At 37.7% G+C, this 21,661-nt stretch overlaps 2 protein-coding genes across 5 annotated transcripts in view; one reads left to right on the plus strand and one right to left on the minus strand.

Moving 5' to 3' along the window:
- Positions 1-134: 134 nt before the first annotated feature.
- lipf (lipase, gastric) lies at positions 135-16,905 on the minus strand. Its single transcript, XM_066663839.1, has 10 exons — positions 16,750-16,905; positions 15,588-15,688; positions 12,863-12,980; positions 5,549-5,747; positions 4,975-5,084; positions 4,573-4,709; positions 4,303-4,449; positions 2,922-2,993; positions 1,900-1,968; positions 135-1,232 (listed from the first exon to the last, which is right to left on the minus strand). Exons 2-10 carry the CDS (start codon positions 15,684-15,686, stop codon positions 999-1,001), a joined length of 1,185 nt encoding a protein of 394 aa, XP_066519936.1. The 5' UTR covers positions 15,687-15,688; positions 16,750-16,905; the 3' UTR covers positions 135-998.
- A 2,061-nt stretch (positions 16,906-18,966) lies between these two features.
- Positions 18,967-21,661, plus strand: part of rnls (renalase, FAD-dependent amine oxidase) — a 106,585-nt gene continuing 103,890 nt past the window's right edge. For all 4 annotated transcript variants that reach the window (XM_066665876.1, XM_066665877.1, XM_066665878.1 and 1 more), the window contains exon 1: positions 18,967-19,174. In XM_066665876.1, coding sequence (XP_066521973.1) covers positions 19,057-19,174 — 118 coding nt within the window. In that variant the 5' untranslated portion in view covers positions 18,967-19,056. The remainder of the gene's footprint in view (positions 19,175-21,661) is intronic.

A 21,661-nucleotide genomic window follows, 5' to 3' on the forward strand; every position in this document is an offset into this window, starting at 1 on the left:
AATCTGTATTTTTTTTTTTAATAACAAATATAAACATTAGAGTATTAGGATATTAGTGTAATAGATTGTCTGATGCCTGAGTGTGAACAATGTGATGTTCCTTAATTTATAGTTTTTCATTATCTGCATTAAATAATACTTGTATCTATTGTTTTTTTGCTGCAAATCCATTACCTGTTCATTTTTTTCTTTGTAATAAAAATGCATTCTGTCAATTTGTCTGTAAAATTTGATCTATTCTATAAACCTGAACAATAATGTACATTTCGACAAATTCTTATCTGGAGAATAATGTTTGTTTACATTAAAATGTGACAATGTGCCACAAGTATCTCAAATTTGTTTCCCAACTGGTAATACTTATATATGAGTAGAGTACTGCAATTTAAATCAGTTTTGGAGCAAGACTACTGTGCTTTAAATTATATAGTTGTTTTAATATAGCATAAACTCTCCTTGGACTTAAGTCCATCATGAATGTGATTAACATTTACTTTATCAATGGATGTTTGCAGAATTAAATCCACTGATTCTAAATTAAAATAATTCTTTCAAATCTTCCGTTCAAAAAATAAAGCCATGTTGGGGTCAGTGCAATAAAAAGTCATGAAAATTAAAAATGACAAAAAATTTTAATTTATATTAGCTATTAGAGGTTAAAATTCAGCAAATCCTTTAGGAGAAAATCTTGCACATGGCCCGTCTAAATAAGTGTCGGAATAGATGAAGATAAAATTAAGGGATGGTTCGTGACAGACACAGGAACATTCATAAAGACAGAAATTCAAGTGTTAGCAACAGCTTCAAGAAATCTGTTAGATGTAAAACAAAGTTAGGATAGGAAACTGCTGCTTTGGGCTTTTGCTTTCATTCCCCTCTGGCCCGCCTCATGTCGTTTATGCTGTTGTTTTTGTTACATTTAAAAAGGAAGACATACAAAATCCTGAAAAAAAATATCAGGATACTTTTAGCACTTGCTAAGAAAGAAAAGTAAATGGTCACACATGTTCTCTCATCAGCTTGATCATTTCGTCATACATTTCCTGTGGAGAGTCCAGCCCCCAGATGAAGTCCAGGTGTTCCCAGGGCTCAATATGGCGATGGTATACCAGGTTAGGAATCTGTGTGAGTAGCACTGCTACATCCTGTGGGTCTGCAAGAGTGTCCTGTCCTCCTGACCACAGAGCTGTGGGCACCGTCATGTCCTGCACGTTGTACCCAGGAGGGGTTGACTAGCAGGAGGAAAGAGAAGTAGCTGTGTGTTTTTTATAATGCAGTATTTCACATAATAAACATTAAAAAACAGTAAAAAAAAAAAAAAAAAATCTACTCTCAAATGGATATCATTAATCTAACAACGGAACAAAAAGGGCTCCATATAAAAACACACTTCGAATTTCTACAACTACAGACTGGAGTCCATCTGTGCTCTGTTTACATTGTTCACCCTATTCTTCAATGGTCACAGAGTAGGTATGAATTGGGTGGTGGATCATTCTGAGCGCAGCAATGACGATGTGTTGTGCTGGCACAAGTGGATCAGACACAGCAGTGCTGCTAGAGTTTTAAAGCCCTCTGTGTCATTGCTGGACTAAGAATAGTCCACCAACCAAACATAATCAGCCAACAGTGTCCTGACATGCCTATAGCTGCTGATTCCAATTTATAAACCATTTCCAGAAATGTTGGGAGACTGTGTAAAATGCAATAAACATCCCATGTTTTCTGGAAAATATGTTGATTGAATTCATGAAATGTATTTATAGAATATGTCTGTATTTGCAGACACTTGTATATGCAAGCTACCCCAGTGTCAATTTAATATTCTCCCCTTCAGGCATACAATAAATACATAATCATCAGATGCTTGTCAGATCAGACATCTTCCTTGTGCTTTACCTGGTTGTAGTGAACCATATTTCCATCTTTTCCGTAATCGTATGCCATCAATTTTCCACTTTTCACAGCCTGTAAAAAGAGTATATGTTTTTATTCAAACTACAAAATAGAGGGAAATTCAGTCAATTGTAATGACTTCTGTAATCCGGAATGACTGAAGGACATGTCATGCGAAGAGATTTTACTAGTGAATTTATTAGTTTACAGTTATACAACCCTATCAAAGTGCTGCCAGTCCCTTAAAAAAACCAAGAAGTCATTTAAACTGCTGTTCAGTCCTGACACCCTAATCTTCCAACTGGCCTTAATCAATAATTGAAACATATGGGACACTGCATTAAAAATTGTGTATGGTTACACTTAATAAACCAACACAAATTATATAATTTCGCATATATATCAACTAACTGAATGTCAAAATAGCGAGTTAGCTGAGAAATATTTACATAATATTTACACAAACACAAACAGGCACATTAATTTTTCAACCCATCAAGAAAGAGTGAAAACTGTTTGTGACAACCTTTTTTAAATCGTTGGGTGAAATTGATAAAACCGTCACAGGCAATCAAGTGGCATAGGAGACATGTCTCCTCCACAGCTTTCAAGCACCACAAATTTGAGAGGAAGAGAGGAGATGCTAAAGTGAAAATAACTTTAGAAAGATAAAACACATCAAAGGAGTCAGGGGAGTGCCTCAGAGCACAAACACGCAGGGTGCTGGTGGGAGAACGGCAGCTCACAAGAATGTTGAGCACGTCCTGCGTGCAGCCGACAGCATCATCCGTGAGATGCAGATGACAGCAGGCAGCAGCAGCCCTCTGCTCACTGCAATTTCATACACTGACATCTCACTGAGCCTGACGAACGCATCTGTCAAATAGCTCCTTCTAGTGTACTTTTTAGAGGCATCACTCATTTCTCCAGTGACTAGGAAATTCATGTGTGTCATTTCGGAGAAGTTAAAGTGTGGAGCTGAACTTAACTGAACATAGAACTTGGCTGCTCTGAGCTGCAGTTACCTGAGACCAGTGCACCATGTTCTTGACGGACGTTCCGGCCGGGCAGTGTGTGGTGTACACAGGTGTTCTGGTCTGGTAATGAAAAGCAATAATGCACTTTATTTATTACAAGAAAGATATCATTCTAAGATTTCTAGAATTAAACAATTGTATTTTCTTAAAACACATATACTTTCAACCAGTTGAAGGTAATCATTATCAATGCCAAGCTGTTAAACTGAAACTGCATAGAAACAAGCAGCTGATTAAAGACTATTTGTAAATGTATAACTAACACAGCACTCAGCCACTCGCAATCATCTCTGAAGGTTCTTTTCATTCAACATTAAGGAAAAATTGTGACAACTCCTCACAAGAAACTGACAGTGAGAATGACAGTGGCCTTAATAATTACAATTAAAAATGCTGGAAAGTTTTAACAGAGAAACATTATAATGCTTGACATTTGCCTATAAGTTTCATTATCCACAGAAAGGTGGTGTTTTTGTTCTGCTACTGAAGCTGAAAAAGCACTGGAAGACCACACTCACACCTTACTTTCAAACTATTAACAAGCAGTAAAAAAAAAAAAAATGTGCTGAAAATCATCTTGATGATGAATCCTCTTCAGCATCTAGCACTGCTCTGATTAGATTCAGGGTTAGCTTTCATATTAGCTCATCTTGAGGCAGCTTCCATCACTTAAGACCTCATCCTCATTAGCCATTTATTATTGTGTGATAAAACCACTTCTACAATTTGAATTCAGGATGTATTCTTGTGTCTCTGCCATTGCTACTCCTCGCTCAGCACTGCAGAGCGACTGCACTATGTAGCTCTTGGAGGAGGGTAGGAAATGTATAAACCTGTAAAACTTAATTACACTCTGCAACTGTAGAGGGAGCCATGGAGCAAAAATACCAAATCTCACCTAGTGTTCCTTTAAATTGGCTTATTTGTATATTTTGTCACTTCTCAGACATGCTCGTCTGCACTAAACATCCCGTTAAGCCAGTTTATATTGTGTTTATCATGTATTTCTCTGTGCGCTTCTAAATTTTGTCCTTAAACGTATTTAGTATAAGTGTCATGAATGCTGACAGGTAGCCTGTACTGATAGTTTGATAGGACATGGTGACGATAAGGGAGATGAAACATTCGCCATATTTATTTGACATTCCTCCACTCATTTGTTTGACTATTCCTCTTGTTGTTTCTTAAGTAGGATACGAATAAAAATATATATATTTTGTACTGTATAGGTTTATGTACATTGCATGTCTTGAAGCTGTCTGCATGTATTGAAATATATCATCAACTCTACATTTAACATTTTAATGGTATTTTTACATATATTGACATGTATGCCTGAACTGTTTTTGGCTTGACGTCAACAACATACCATGTTTAGGTTCTTTTCATCAAAGCCACACAGGAGAAAGAAGAGGTTCCCACACAAAATACTGACTGGCTTTTTGCTGCAAAACGTTGTGGCAAAAAATTTGATGAGATCACTTTGAGGAAAAAAGTCTTGCTTCCCAAAGATTTCCTGAAAATTGAAGAAACACATACAGATGTTTACAATTTGAGCCACAAAAGTTACAGAAGAATGTAAGGTTGGTCTTAAACATGTATGTGCTATGTCACATTTTTACAAACTGCATATGCTCACCCAGATCATATGTTCTGGAAAGATGCTGAGTTTGGTCATGGGACTGGCCGCAAACGCTACTGTGGCAACAGGAGCCAGGGCAAAAAACATCTTGATTTTACTCGCCAGCTCTGGCACTGTGGAGAAAGCCATGAAGGCTGCAAAAATATAAAGAGTCGTGCATTAGCCATGTGTTATAATCACAATAGTTTTGTTACATCTTATCATACATGTCAGATTAAACCATCTGTTCCAGGAACATTAATCTATACTATTCAAACCTTTCTGTCAGCATGCTGGTTGCAATGCCAAACACAATATTAAGTTATATAAAATGACAAAAGTTTATTTTGCTTATAATATTGTAAAACTCTTTTTAATATAAATAATCACAGTGTCAGAGAGTAGATTTAATTATTTTACCAATAGTGGTTCCCTGAGAATGGCCAACATAGAAGATTTTCTCCTGTGCTGTGGTTTTTGTGATGAAATTTATCACCGCTGGAAGGTCCTTCTTAGCCATTTCATCATGGCTGCCACAAAGACACGGTAAAGACAGGGAAACTTAATATTTGCATTCGCATATCACACTTTTCAGTTTAATATTATTCAAATTACATTTAAACAGGAACAAATGAAAGAGATTCATGATACTGCTCAAGCGACTTTAAAGTTATTTTTACAAAATTTGATCCCTATATTTAGCTGGGTTGGTTTAACTTGGCAAGATACTACTAGTAAACATCTGCAACATTTGTCCAAGGCTTTACCCAGACTTTATGAATAGAATAGGGCAAAGTCAGAGTGAGTACATGTGTGAACAGAACCAGTAATGTTCTAGAGAATCATGTTGTATCCTACATTGTGCCACCCCATGCTTAAAGCATTCAGAAAATTTCCAGCTGCGAGGATGCATCTGACACAGAAAATCTACCGCTGTGCTCTCAAGAAGTGCTTAAGCCTAATCTCACAAAAAGACTGTAAAATGGAATCTAACCTAAACTCCCAGTATTCATTTTGGTCAGGAGTAAGGTTGATATGTTTTCTTGACCATGTGTTCCCTCGGCTGTTACCCAGCCACACGTCGAATCCTGCATCAGCCAGCAGGAAGCCGAGACTGGTGTTGGGGAGGTTGGTCACCCAGTTACTCCCTGCAGCCAGGAGACCATGCTGGAGGAACACCACAGGTTTCTGATCTGCAACAAATAGAATTTACAAAAAAAGATTATCAATCTGAATCATGATAATAGTGACCTCAACGGACCTGCTTTCCAAATGGTTCCAACATCAGCATTTCACTATGATCTTATTCCAGAATGTGACTCAATTCTGAGATTTTAATTGCCGCCAGCAGGGGGAGCACGTGCCCTAGAATCAGGCTGAGAAACTGTTGCCCCTCCGCAATTTCACGTTTTCTTTTTTGGGAGCTTTATCGCTGATCTCCATCAGAAACAGGATGTGAGCTGGTCCTCTCGGGAGCACAAACAGGGCCAGGGCTGATAGGATTGTTTTACTTCATACCAGCCATTCTTTCTGCTCCATCCCCCACTCTTACCCCACAAACCCCAACGCACAATTAGAACCTGGAGCATGGGGCTGAGGTTTTACACTTTCCATAACTGCTTGCTAATCCCAGAGGATAGAAAGACAGAATGTTGCACAAAGATAAACCACAGTGCACATGGGAAGTGAATTTCAGTGGTGAGAAACTGCTGATTCAAACATCAGGTCAATTTAATCTCCGTTTACTACATTAGTCTAAGGAAGTAAAAAAAAACTTTACATCATCGGATTTTGAAATATATCATCAAATTTAATTATAATAAGGATAAGGATCTGGCTGAGGCTTTCACGGATGGTTTGAACGTTGGCACCCATACTCTTTTCTTCCATAGGAGGCCAGTTTCCTGAACATGGTTTAAGCTTAGTCTTCAACTAAAATGTAATTTTCAACGCTGATTCAACAACACTAATCTTTTTAGTCTAGGTTTAGGATTAATCCAGTCTGAGAAACTGACCCTAAACTGATTCTGTAGTGTGCCTACCAGAGTTCACACACGGATTTTACCTCATATTACAACTAATGTATAACAGTACATGCAATTTGCCAAATGTTTGGAGTACATCTGCTCGTTGAGCATTAAAGGAACACTAGGTAAGACGTGATATTTTTTATCCTGGGCCGCCCCTACAGTTGCAGTGTGTTATTCACTTTTACAACACTGTCCTGAAATCAAGAGGGAGAGGGAGGGGGTGTGGTTTCCTACCCTTCTCCAAAGTTAGTAGTGGAGTTTCTGCAGTGTTGAGCCCAGAGTAGTAATAATACAGGCTATGTTCTCTCTGTTACACATCAGCGAAGCATCACAATGATTTTGAAGCTGTGATTTAAAGGTGAAAATATTCCTAGTGTTCCTTTATATCTTAGAAAAAGGTGAAAATATACTTATTAACATTCCTGTATGCCTTACAAAAGAGAGAAAATAAAAATATACATATAAACCTTCCTTTAAGTTTTGGAAAAGAGAGAATATACTTAAAAGAACACTAGTTAGTATTTTTATCTTAAAATTACAGCTTCAGAATCATTTTGATGCTTCACAGACTAGTAACAGGGATAACTGATGCTCTCTTTATTGCTACTCTGTGCTCAGCACTGCAGAAACTTCACTATGTAACTTTTGGTGGAGGGTAGGACCCCCACCCCACCCTCTTGATTTCAGGACAGATCTAATTCCTAAAAAAAACAGGACGCTGCTCCATCATTGTCGACAATACTGCTTTACTGCTCCATAAGCCAGAGCTGAGAAACTTTATATACTTCTATACTTGAGAGCATGGTGATCTAACACTTCCAATTTCATTTGATGCTTTTCTGTAGAGAATATACAAGCAGTAGCTGAGTTTACTAATTATATGGTGATATGGAGATATTGTGTATGAGTTCCAAAGACTTATTATTAATCAGTTATGTCTTATAGGGAAAAAATTAAAAACATATTAAATGTTCAATGAATCATTTTTCAGCCACTGCTTTTTTTCTGCTGTATCAAAATATATTGTGTAATTTGCAATTCATTCCATCCACATCAATTGCATAATCTAGCCAGAAATTATAATTTTATAAATGTATAAATCCATATGTAATTCTGAAGCACATCTGCCTGAAGTGACTGCCTAATGAGAGAGTGAACCCCTCTTCCATAGAGAGTTCGGAGAATGTTGGTTCAGGTGCTGTGGCGTTCCTCTGAGGTATGCTGCACTCTATCCCAATTGGCTTGAAGAAATGGGACAGCAGGAAATGAGATGCGTCTCCAGTGGCACTGCTGAGCTCTGGTGCTTATCTAGCTGAATACACTCAATGTCACAGCACCCAGGATCAACCTTCAACTGACACAAGTAGTTTGATGAACTTTTTTACTTATTGTATGTAATCAAATGTCATTAGAAGTTACTAGCCAGTTTACACCTCAAGACACAAATCCCACAAGCCTCACTGATGTACCAGATGCTAATATATGCGCACACAAGATAAACTGAAGTCAATATTAACACTAGCTCTCGTCTATATTAACTAATTTTCAGTAAACTCAAGGACATAACCCATAAATTCTAATTTAATTTTGCCTAATTAAAAACATTTCTTATAGTCCAGACCATAAAATCCTCCAGCACAGGGATTTGTGTCAGCAAAATCATTTAGAAAAAAGTGTGAGACACTGTTAGTGTAGCGAGAGGAGAGAGAATTACAGCTGAATTGGTTTTTCCACACCACTGCTCTCCCCCTGGTGAAATAACTGTATGTGCATAAGTTTTAGGAATCAATTTGCTCATTAATGAAATGCAGAGGATATAAATGATGAAGCAACAGAAGAATAATTTCCACAAGCAAGATTTAACAGGCTCTAGACACAGATCTACACTAATGAACATAGCTACCTCCTCTGTGTCAGAAAATTAAAGGCTTTTACAAATCAACCTAGATCACAGCTATTGCCACAATAAGAAATGTTTAGCAAAATGTATTACTTATTACAAATCCTCTCTGCCAATGCCAAACATGGTGATTTGTGGACTGGATGATTGAAGTTTGAAGAAACAAGACATATTAAAAAGACTATTTAACAATATATACAATTTTTTGACAATCCACTTGGATAAGGAAGGTGGAAGTCAAAAGAAAAAGAAGTAGAAATATATGAGTTTTCAAATCTGGAGTTCTAAAACTATAGTGAAAATTGGACACCAGACAAATATGCAAGACCTGGTATACCACCTGGTAACACTCCTCATCATATAAACAGTACTGAATTATTTTATCAAAGACCAGAGAATAGATAACTTGGAATATACAAAGAATATGTTCAGCTATGAAAGAATATGTAGCCACTACTGAGAAATAATTCAGAAATAGAGAAACCGAAAAAAGTAACTTTTTAAAACAATCTAAAAAGAAGAAAATAAATATATAAAAAATGAATAAATACATTAAAATATTACTCTCAAAACCATGGACTGGCTCAAGACCCCAGATCTCAGCGTCACTGAAAGTGATTAGGAAATGTTTTCAGATTTCTTTGAAAATCTGAATGTAAATCTCACAAAAAGAACACTTTGTGTACTGGAAAATTTAAATTCTCTTTAGTTGTTTGGGCTGTTTTTATTTTCTATAAATTACATGTTTCCCTATGCTGAAAACTTAAAGGGGACATATTTTACCACTTGTCCAGTAGTCAACACAGTCCCCTGGGGTACAAGTAAGACATCTGTGTCATGCTTTGGTCAAAATCCACAAGAATCAAACAACACAGCACTTTTCCTATCCTGTCTAAACAGCCCTGTTCAGGACAGCCAGTTTCAGTCCCTCGAGAATGTGCCTCTGTCTACTTTGTGCTAGTTTTTAGACATTTTTGTTCTTCTTTTTTGCCAGATTAACTACTACTAAGTGCACTGATTTTCCATTGTACATTTTCCAGTACATTGATTTTGTTTTACTCCTTTTAACCTTGCACTCTAACAGAAAAGAGGGTCCAGCTCTATTACTGGAGAGACTCAGTTGAGGAGGTGGGACAATCTGCTTGTTAAGTGGGACGTTTTGCCATTTCCGTGTTCCATGCCTTTGGTTCCATGTCATACATTCATAAGGCATGTGTTTATGGTTTGAATAAATCTGAATATCTCAATAAATTCCTATATCTTGGTTTGAGGGTTCATTAAAAGGAATACATTAATCGTAAAAAAGAAGCAAACATGTCTTTGACAGCACTGTTGCTGCTGCAGCTCCATCTCTGGGAGCCGAGGCACTGTGGAGAGAGAGATGTGTCTCGCGTTGCTCCGTCTCTGGAAGCAGAGGTTCTGCGGAGAGAGACTTGTCTCCTGCTCATGGTCAGTCCCGGTGTTCTAACTAGTTGTGCTATCGATTATCTAATGAAGCAGCTGGTTTAAGTAGTATGGTTTGTACAGAAAATAGCTAGATTTGGTGCTAATCAGTTTTTGTTTTTTTTAATTTTAATGACTCACCAGAAGGTCTGAAAAGTCACTAAATCTAGCAGCAAAATCAGCAAGTTGGCCATACTGAGCAGAGGTTTGGACTCGGATTTGACGTTTCACAAGGTCGATACGTCACGATTTAACAAGTGAATTCTGAAATGCTTGCTATCTACGTAAGATGCAGCACAAAATTAGAATAACTGTCTTTAATCCCGTATTGTCAGATTAATGTCTGATTTATATTTGACGTGTTGTAAAAAGTTGCAATGGTCCAAACACCTTAAATTTTGTCACACGTGAAGACAACCTTGCGCGAAATCTCAGTGTGTCCGTGGATTGCAACTTTGTCCACACAGAAAATTTTCTACCCATGCAGTGGTACAGGTGCCAGGCAAGAAAATGGAGACTATCAAGAGTATGATCACGCCTCTGATATGTGCCACCAAGTCTTCATCGTGAGGAACGTGCGCCCCCTCAGTGATCATTCCCACAAAACTCAATATGCAAAGTAAAATCCAGCCTTCAGGCAGATCACAACAAAATTTTGTCTTTTCATTTCCTAGTTTGTGTAATGGCAGGAGCTCCTGATATCCAAACTAATGTTCTAATGCACTCAAAAGTGATTTTTCATATGTCCCCTTAAATATAAACCATCAGCTGACTTCAAAACACACCTGTCTATTTATATACAAACTTCCAGAAAGTTCAATATTCTGTAAACGTGTCAAAACTAATCTCTTTCGTGCAATAAAGTTGAAATGTGTGGTTCAACTTAACAAAAAAAACTGAAAAAAGTCCCATAAACCTAAGGTCAAGCGTGGGTAGGGACTCATGTTCAATACTGGTTTTATAATAGCAAGAGAAAACCTCCCCTGCACACAGAAGGGTGACTAATGCAAAAACCCGCTTCTCTTTTTTCTTTTTTTTTTTTGCCTTGTGGGGTATTACTGTTTCAAAATGGAGGATGGTTAAGAATGTGGGAAATTATGTTTCTGTTGTGTTGCAATCTCTCCTCTTTTACAGAGGAAGTGTGAAAGTGTAACCTTTGCAACAGTGTGCATGTGTGAGAAATAGACCGCTCACATGCTGATTTTGACATCTAGGTTTCTTCTTTTAGGATTTCTAGCAGCAATTCCTCTTTTCCAGTGACTGACTCAGAGCAGTCTAGCTCCCATGCTGAAATATTAATGCCGAGGGAAGAAGTATGAACATGTGTTATCAAAGTCAGTCCTAGTGGCCAGAGCAGAAGTTACTGTGGTGGTACCTTCAAGGGTGCACAGTCTTTACCTTTAGTTAGGGAACATAGTTGTACCTTAGTTTTGATTGTAGATTTTAAAACTAATTTCACATCCAGGACATCATTCATTCATTTATTGTCTGTAACCGAAGCCTACGTGGAATTGCTGAGAGCAAGGTGGGAACACACCCTGGAGGGGGAGCCAGTCCTTTGAAGGGCAACATACGTTCACTCACACACTCACACCAATCCACCTATCAACATGTTTTTGGACTGTGGGAGGAAACCGGAGCACCCTGAGGAAACCCACGCGGACACGGGGAGAACACACCAACTCCTCACAGACAGTCACCCAGAGCAGAGTTCAAACCCACAAGCCCAGGAACCTGGAGCTGTGTGACAGCTACGCTACCTGTTGACCCACCGTGCCACCATATCTAGGACTTATGTTGTTTTATTTTACAGTTTTGTTATGCTTGCAAACATTCTGAGGAAGAGAATATTATATAATTTGAGGAAACACAACTGGACTGTAAAACCACTTTTGTACTGAGAGTGTACTTAGAAACACAAACTCTGGGTCAATGCTGGGAACCTAAGGCTGCAACTAACAATTATTTTTTCAATCAAATTATCTTTTGTTTTTGTTTTTCCACAGATCAGCTTGTTTATTTGAAAATATATAAAAACAACTTTTCCAGAAATCATGTGATGCTGTGCAAAACAGAATGCTATGACTTGCAATTAATTTAAACCCTTTATAAACAATATTTTAAAGGTTGAATCTGAAAAAAAACGAATTCTTTGTTGTTACATTTATGAATTTAATGGCACCAACATGTTCCCAAAAAAGCTGGGATAGTTTATATATAATTGGTAATTATAAATATTGGTAAAATTGTGAAATGAAAATAAATAAATAAATAAATAAATAATTGGCAGCAGGTCAGTGACATAATTTACAATATTAACTCTTGTGCGGACATCCGCTTGATCACTCTCTCTGTATGAATCTCAAATGTATCCCTATACCCCATGTAGTGCACAGTGTAGGTCAAAAATAACCTACACTCACATGAATTTTCTGCACTCATGTAATACACTGTAATGTGGCTTCTCTGCTCCCAGAGACAGAGCTCCAGGAGACACAGCTCCCTCGACACGGCTTGTCTGCTCCAGAGATGGAGCAGCAGTGGGTCTGCACTGCAGCCCACACATATCAGAATGAACTGCGAATGTGCAAAAAGTGCTGCCAAAGACAATATTGCTTCATTTAATGCTCTACACAATGACAATTTTTTTTATTTTAACAGCTATTATTGGAAATACCATAGACAATATACCTAAATGTTTTTGATCTGATCAAAGAATTTAATGTTGGTAATTGAGGATACATTCTGATCGTCAACTTAATCCTACTTGACTGATATATATATATGATCTCCTTCATTACCATTCATATAGACTGGTGGTCTTTCTTTATAAAGCCAGCTCCTAACATTAAACAATCTATGTTTGTTGGGGAATGGTAGGTCCATGCTCTGTATTTAACACTGGGATTAACACTGTATATTCTTTTAGACTCACCTTGCCAGCCTTTGTTCTTGACGCCATGTGGGATTCTGTTGACGCTCAGGATGTAGCCGTCCTCAGTGACCACCTCAAATTCTTCAGCTGGATAACCCCAGTACCTGATGATTTCACTCTGTCACACAGACAACAATTCAAACAGAACAAAGTCCACAGCATACAGATCGACAAATCAGCACATCAGCCTCAGAGTAAACACAGAGTAAAAGACAAACAACAGTGACTAACCACATACAGTCAGCATTATAATGTTCTTCCAACACTGCACTAATGATAATGATAAGCAGTAATTATGAACACTAAAGCATTTGTTTCGGTGTAAACTAACAGTGACATAAAGCATTACACTTATCTTTATCTCTGGGACTATATCTCTATATATGAACTACCCTACTTATCATCGCTGTCAAAAGAAAAACATTTATCTGCATTTTTGTGGATTTTTAGTGTTCTACGTCATTTGAACACAGCTGCTGTCTTTCACCATGTCATGATGAATGGACCAATAGAATTCAATCTTTTTACATTCACTTCCACTGAAGGTTAACAAGTTCCTTCCCCTGCAAAGTTACTATTTTGGAGTTGCATGTTTTCATTTGGAAACAAAATATTTCTGTGTTTTACTTTACATTACACAATGACTGAAACTGTGAAACAGTAAAATAAATAAATTAATTAATTCTGCACAGATGAAGCACATATTGCACATTGTAATCAGACTGCAAAGGAAAAAACACAGTAAAGTATTGTTTACAGTATCAGAATAATAATAATGCATCTACACAGTCATAAAATACAGCAGGTATAGGTCTGACACAGTTGAAACTACACATTAAACAGCTTTCTGTATGACTTAAGACGAGTATGAGTAAGTTGAAGGACTTTAATTACACTGTCTAACCTGTGAATATACACATTAGTGAATTGAATGAGCTTTGTGAAGGCTGGCCTGGATGATGGTGACTCAGACTAAAGTGTTTTACTTCAGTGCAATGAGACAGTAACTGGAAAATAATGGGATTTTCTTGGATAATTTGACTAGTTCAATTACTACAACTGCTACATTTATTAATGAACAGAATTGCTCCAATTACACCTATGCGTCTAATAACAGTACACAATTCAGAAAACTGCACTTTAGAAAAAGGCTAAATTCACCATAAATTGAAAACTCTGTGATTTTGATTTTGTTTAAAAAAAATATAGCAATTTGTTTCTTTGGGAACACAATTATTTGTGTTGTCTGGAGTCAACCTTTCCCCCACATCCTCCAGATATGAAATACATTCTAAGCTGGAACTTCAAAGAAACTGTGAGCGTGTTGGTTCCAGGCCTGCCATGCAATCTCCTCATGCATAATTAAAGGCACCGCAATTTCCCACTCCCCCGGGGCCTGCAGTCTGCACACTCTCCATCAGGCCACTTAAGGATAAACTCTCTGCTGGCTCAACATCACATTAAAGAGGTTTAGGACAGGGGAAGAGATGCACTGCTCTCTCTCTCACTCAATCTCTCTCTCTCTCCTTCTGTTTCGTTCTGCTCCTAACCATGAAAAATGGCCACACGGAGAAGAACAAGCATGTCTCAACCACTTGAGCAACTGAAAACAGCAACAAAGACCTTGAGCAAATTGGCAGCTTAAAGAACCATGTTGCAGCTGGCCTCTTTTTGTGGTCATGTGAAAGCCTTTGATTTAGGGATTAAAAGCCTTATCTAATTCGGTTTCGCTTGATTTGTTATAAATTGATTGCTGAAGTGGGCAAATATTGAAATACTGATTGTGACAGAGTTTAGGTAACAGAACAATACCTTTGCTAGTTATTCCCTGTTCAAACCTACTATGTGCCACTGTTTGTATAAGCATCGTAAAAGAATAAGCGGAATATTCTCACAAACATGACAAATACTGGGACCTGATTTGAACAAATACAAATATATAATAATATTTTAATATATGTTTTCAATTTACAAAAAATGCACCTGAGGGATCTTTTCATTTTAAACGGACTTCAAAAACATTTCCCTATTTAAATGGAAAAAGTGTAAATAGTGTTGTTTACCCTTGTAAATTTATGTAATAAAAAAGGAAAAAATATAAATAAACATTCATATATTTAATGCAGAGCTTCTGTTGATATATTACATGATGTAAATGTTATTTCTGTATGATGTTACATCTGTACAATGCTTATGAAACTGAAATATTTACAAAACGAATTTAAGGTTGCTTTATGAGAATGAATGCAATGAATATTAAATGAACAAATACATACAGCAATGAATCACAAGCTAAAAGCTGCAATCTTCTACGGCAAGAAAACAGCTTCTGTGAAAAAATGTTCTGTCCTATGATGAAGGCTGCACTACTCGTAGATGCAATCTTTAACAGACACTGAAAACACCATTGTTGCGGAAAACTAATTTGAGTAATCTGTTGTTTTGACACATGATAACAGAGAGAATCTGTACGCACCACCCAGTGGGGCAATAAACAGTGTGGCCAAATATATACTAATGGGTCTCACAAAAATGTCCCATGGAAATCTGAAGTGTAAAAAGTATTCCACATAACCTAAAGATGCCAAAGTGACATTATGTGACATAAATGTTGAGACATGTCTTCATTTAACACTCACATGACATCCACAATACATTGAGTTACATGTAAAATCCATATCTTTCTTTTAAATACTCAAAGTCATTCAATATTAATATTACTTACAATGTTCATGTTAACTTCAGGGTCCAGCCTTTCGTTTATGTACCTGCCCTGAACCAGTCCAGACACAAACAGCCCCAAAAATAACACCAGCCATGCCATCTCTGTGAATCATTCAAAAACAGTAGCATCACCAACATGTAACAATATGAAGAGGTTTCATTCCTAACGTGTTATAGATTACTTTCAAGTTATCAGTGATATAGTATTATTAGTATAACCATAATTATAAAAAGTTTTTTTTTAGCACTTGTTCATTTATAAACTCTGAAAACAGAGTTTTGTAAAGAAACTTTTGTATTGTTGAACATAATATTTCCATAGTGTTCCACTGGAAAAAAAACCTAATACCTCCAAACTTTGTAACATTTCCAGAGAGTTCTCTACTGGTGATTGGTTTAAAACAAGAAAAAGAAAAAAAATTATGACACAAATGAAGATAGAAGTAAGTCATTTTTTTTCTTTCTGTACACTTCCATTTAAATGTTATCAGTCATGAAGGTCAGACAGTTCACAGAAGAGGCAGAGAGACTTCCATAAATTTTCAGACCTCTAAACGCACCTCAAAGGAGACAGCAAGAGAGAGTTCCCTGGATTACAGATGTGTACAACTCAAATGACAAGTCAGATGACCTGTGTTGTTGATTTCCTAAATTAGGACACGTGAAAAACTCGTCTATAAAATGGCTCCCTGCTCATTTGCTGCATTTAAAACTGTGGACAAATAAATCCTAACATGGGGTCTGTGTAAATGTTATGGGCATTTTATATAGGATAGGATATAGGACTCGTTTTCATTTAACTTAAGTTAGAAAACATTAAAACAGATAGCTAATTTGCACATGGGCGTTAAATGTTTTGCAGCATTCAAGTAAACACTGTTTGCGGCTATTCTGTCGGTGTTTAATGCTTCTGAACGGAATTAATAGGTTTAGCTTCTCTGAAGTCGAATTACACTGAACTCCACTGCTCCAGCGTTAACGCTCCGACTCTGGGGACAACTTTGTCACTCAGAAGTGGAAGCTATGCTAACAACGACGAATTCAAAAGCTCTGTGTGCAGGTTAAATACGAGCCTATAAGACTAAGGTATGTTTCTTATAAATAACGTGAAACAAAGAAAACTATGAAAGAGTATATGAAGCTTTAAAAAACATCCAGCTCACCTCCTTCTCCGGCTGACAACCTCCTGAGAAACAAACCGTACTGACAGACCGAGGCACGTGACGTCACGCTCCGCCCATCCGCGGTGACAACAGGACAAGGGTGTCGGGGGCGGGGGAGGGTCTACGTGATCGCATCACTTCGGACCACTAACCGGACTCGAGATGATGATAATCATATGATAGAAACACTTCCTCTCGGTCCTTTAAGGGAAGACACTGGAGGTCTATAATACTCAAACACATTCATTGCATTGCTTTAAATAACAAACATCAAGCTATACTACAATTAAAATATTCATTTCTTATCAAGGCATACATCAGAGAAGGAATTAATTTACCAAAAACAGATCACTGGAAACAGATCATCAAGAAATAAATATGGTCAGTTTTTGTGATATGTTTATGGCAGTCCATGTTGTACTCTTAATCCAATAAATAACAACAGACAGATCAGCCAATACATTCAAATTACCACACTCTTTGCTCATTATATCAGCTGCACTAACAATACAGATTCTCTTTGTAGTTCTACAATAACACATTCAAGTTCATCTGTTTCTCTGCATACTGTATTAGCCTAATTTCACCTTGTTCTTCAATGTACAGAAACCCCAGAGGACCACCACAGAGCATGTGTTATTTGGTTGTTCTCAGCACTAGTGACACTGACATGGTGGTGGTGTGTTTTTGTGTGTTGCAGTTGTATTAGTGGATTGGGCACAGCGATGCTGCTGGAGTTTTTAAAACACTCAGTATCACTGCCTGACTGAGAAAAAAGCCTAAAATATCCAGCACACTGGTGAAGAACTAGAGGATGAACAATGTAAACTGTGCGGTAACAGCTGAGCTGATCTCTCTGACTTTCCAGTTGCACCAACAAAGCTAGGTGTGTATAATAGAGTGGACACAATAACAAAAACCCAAGCAGCACTGCTATGTTCACTCATTCTAGCACAGCATACACTAACACCTCACCATGTCAGCATCGCTACAGTGTCCTGACCACTGAAAAATAGGTTGAAAGGTGGCTAGTAAAATATGCAAAGTGACAGATGGATTACCATCATTAATTGTATAGGGCACTTACTGTAAGTGGCTCAATTGAAATGAACAATGCAAGAAAAAACAAGGATATTTTAATGCTTTAGCTAGTCATATATGTAAATATATTAGTAAATCCTTCTGTAATATCTTCAAGAACACAGTTAGGAATTTATTTATTCATTTTCGGTAAACATGTAAAATATCATAAATGCAGTTTTTCTAGAGGTTGGGGTTTTTGGAATGTAAAGAAAAACTTATGTTAAAAACAAATATTTGGATATGGACTAAAGAGACATTTTTAGATATTGCATATATAGTGTACGACAATAATCAATAAACAAATATGAGTAATTAGTGTTATGTATTTTAAGTCCTCACAGTAGTTTCTCAATGCACCAAAACAAACGTCATTCGTCCATCTGATGAAGCGGCGTCTGGGGCCAGTTCTCATTAAGGACTACATTTCCCAGAATGTCTTTCACTTCCACGTGACACGCACAACCAATCAGAGCGTGAGAATGCGGGTGTCACATGGTAGATTTTTATAACATTAAGAATACCTCATTTTTGTAAAATAAAGATCAAAGTTTATGGCTAATCAATAACATATAAATTATACTATAGACCTAAATTTGTGGCAAGTCTACGCCCACTAGAACCCAGCATGAGTCACATAAACGTGTTTTTTACAGCTCTGTTCTATTTTGAAAGGTAAAACATTTGTTTTAAAGTAATCGCCAATCCCTTTATTAGTTTACTGAATTCAATATCATTAAGTCGTCGAAAACATATTAAAACCATAAATGTTTATTTATTTTCGTTTTGAACTAACACTTTATAGGCTACTGTTCTTAGTACAGTTAATGGTTGACTCTCAAATCTTACCCTCTTCCCTACCTAGTGCTCTTCATATATGAAAAATCTCTGCATTCTACCACCAAATAGTGCACCACATGATAAGTAGAGAGTCCTGAAGTATTTAGACTAGTACAAATTGCTTCATATTACATATTAGGACAACTTATCTCTAGAAGGAGCCGGTATTTTATGAACTACACAGTGCACTACCCACGGAGCAGGGAGTGATTTGAGGTCCCGTCTCTCCTGTAAACTCGGGGAGTGTTTTGATTGGCCAACAAGGGTTGCATGACTCTTAAAGCGATAGAGAATAATATCAATGGTGGTTAGGAGCTGCTACAAGGAATTTGAGCAAAACTGTCTCATATTCAGCAGTATATAATTCTAATAATTCAGCTTAACAAAATGTATCGAGTGCTGATAGTGGGCGCTGGGCTCACGGGCAGTGTGTGTGCCTGTCTGCTTCGGCGGGAACTCTCAGAGAAAGTTAAAATAGTCGTGTGGGAGAAGTCAAGAGGAGCAGGTCAGCTTTAGTTTTCACAGTATTTACTCCTCATTATTTAACATCCGAAAAAAATTAACTGCATGAAATGTGTGCTTTCTGTTATTGGCTGGACTAAACAGTGAGTGAGTCGGTCTGCTACTTGTTTAGCTATCTACGTGACTGAGGTCAGCCAGCAGAGGTCCTGTCTCGCCTTTAGTGTCTGAATATGCATTTATAGAAGTCTCACTGGATTAGGAACAAGTACGCTTTATCTACACTCTTAGCCTGTTTTATCAGTTCTACGGACAATACAGGAGCACTTTGTAGTTATATAGTTGCAGACTGTAGTCCACCTGTATCTCTGTATACTTTCATATCTCCATTTAACACAGTTTTGCAATAGTCAAGACCTCTACAGAGCAGGTGGTAGATCATCCTCAGTGCTGCAGTGATACTGACGTGGTGTTGGTGTGATAATGTGTTGTGTTTGAATAAATGAATCAGACACAGCAGTGCTGCTCGAGTTTTTAAAAGCCCTCAGTGTCACTGCTTGACTGAGAGTAGCCCACCAACCAAAAACAGCCAGCCAATATCATCCTGTGTGCAATGTCTTGTATCCACTGAACAACACAGACAACAGAGCAACAGAGACTACAGCCTCTAACATTACATCTACAAGTTAGGTGTGTCTAACAGAGTGGAGACAGCGTTTAGAATCTCAAGCAGCCCTTGTGTGTCTGATTCACAACACACACTAACACACCACTACCATGTTGGTGTCACTGCAGCACTAAGAATGACCCACCAGCCAAATCATACCTGCTCTGCGGTGAGCCAGTGGGGGTCCTGACCATTGAAGGGCAGGGTGAAGTGGGGACAAGTAAGTATGCAGAGAAACAGGTGAATTACACTATGTAATTATAGAACGACAAAGTGCAAAAAAGGTATAAAATGGACAAAGACTGAAGAAACAAAGTAGGTGTTCCTTATCCAGTGATAATTCAGAATTTGAAAGCGAGCAAAATTTGGGATACTTCAGCTGCAGGTGCTTGACCATGCCACATCCTCTCAGACGCATAGTGCTGAGAAAACAAACATAGTGATATGTTTGTTTGTGGTTATTTTATTTTATTAATTAGTTTATTTATAACAGTGGGCAGCACTGTGGCACAGCAGGTAGTCTCGCAGTCACACAGCTCCAGGGACCTGGAGGTTGTGGGTTCGATTCCCACTCCAGGTGACTGTCTGTGAGGAGTTGGTGTGTTCTCCCAATGTCTGCGTAAGTTTCCTCCCACAGTCCAAAAACACACGTTGGTAGGTGGATTGGTGACTCAAAAGTGTCAGTAGGTGTGAGTGAGTGTGTGTGTTGCCCTGTGAAGGACTGGCGCCCCCTCCAGGGTGTATTCCTGCCTTGCGCCCAATGATTCCAGGTAGGCTCTGGACCCACCATAACCCTGAATTGGATAAGCGGTTACAGATAATGGATGGATGGATGGATTTATTATAACAGTATCTTAGTTATTATTTACAAGTTGTCTAATTTCCTTAAGAACCTCTCCAGAAAAGTTGGGACATATTGTAAAATGCAATAAAAACAAGTATCTGGGATTTGTTCATTCTTTTGATTGACAAAATCACAAAGAACATTTTCCCAACAGTTTTCCTGAACAACTTGGTGGCATTTTATACATTTTAACACATTTCAAATTTGATGCCTGTAACTCACTCCACCAAGTTTTCTATTTAGATGGTCGTGTAAATTTACAAATAGACAGGGTGGATAGTCTGAGAGACTCTGAGTCTGAGAGAATAGCTATGTTTTTCAAACAACAGGCAAACAAGGCATAAAAACGTAGTATTGCAACAGTACTGTAAGGCATGTAGATTACATTATGTTACAGGAAAACCATCTAGACCAAAGTCACCTTGCCTAATATACTAGTGCAAGATACAGGATGCATCATCTCTGGTGGCTAGTTAGGTGAAATACAATATCACAGACAGACACTCCAGATGAAACTGCCTAGTGACACTTTAAGGGAATAGAACATTTTAAGGATCTTGTGCGTATATAAAATGGCCACCCAGAGCCCTGACAGCAGCCTCCTTGGGTTTAGGATAACTCAGAACATGAGAAACAAATTACAACTAGCTTCTAAAAAAGAGCTGTTTTCAGAAGGGTCTGAAAAGAATGGAGGCTGTGACAGTTGATCACACAGTACTGGTAAACAGTTGTATCTAGTTGTTAAAGTTGCAGAAGGCTTTGGAAACATATCTATGAAATAAATGATTGAAAATAGCAATGGAATCAACAAAAGTGCTTTCTGTGCTTGAGAAAACCTGTTTGGAGGATGGCAGTTCAACCTGCACTGCCTGTCTTGTGGTTTGGCTGCCAGGTTGTGCAGCTTGGTAGGTGAACTACCACAACACAGATACTCAGATGACATTGCAGAGTGCAGTTTTAAGTTTATTATTTGCCACTGAAAAATGAACCACACATTGATTTCTATAAAGGAAGTTTCATAG

Source organism: Hoplias malabaricus, chromosome 3 (genome assembly GCF_029633855.1).
Source record: "Hoplias malabaricus isolate fHopMal1 chromosome 3, fHopMal1.hap1, whole genome shotgun sequence".
NCBI lineage: Eukaryota > Metazoa > Chordata > Actinopteri > Characiformes > Erythrinidae > Hoplias > Hoplias malabaricus.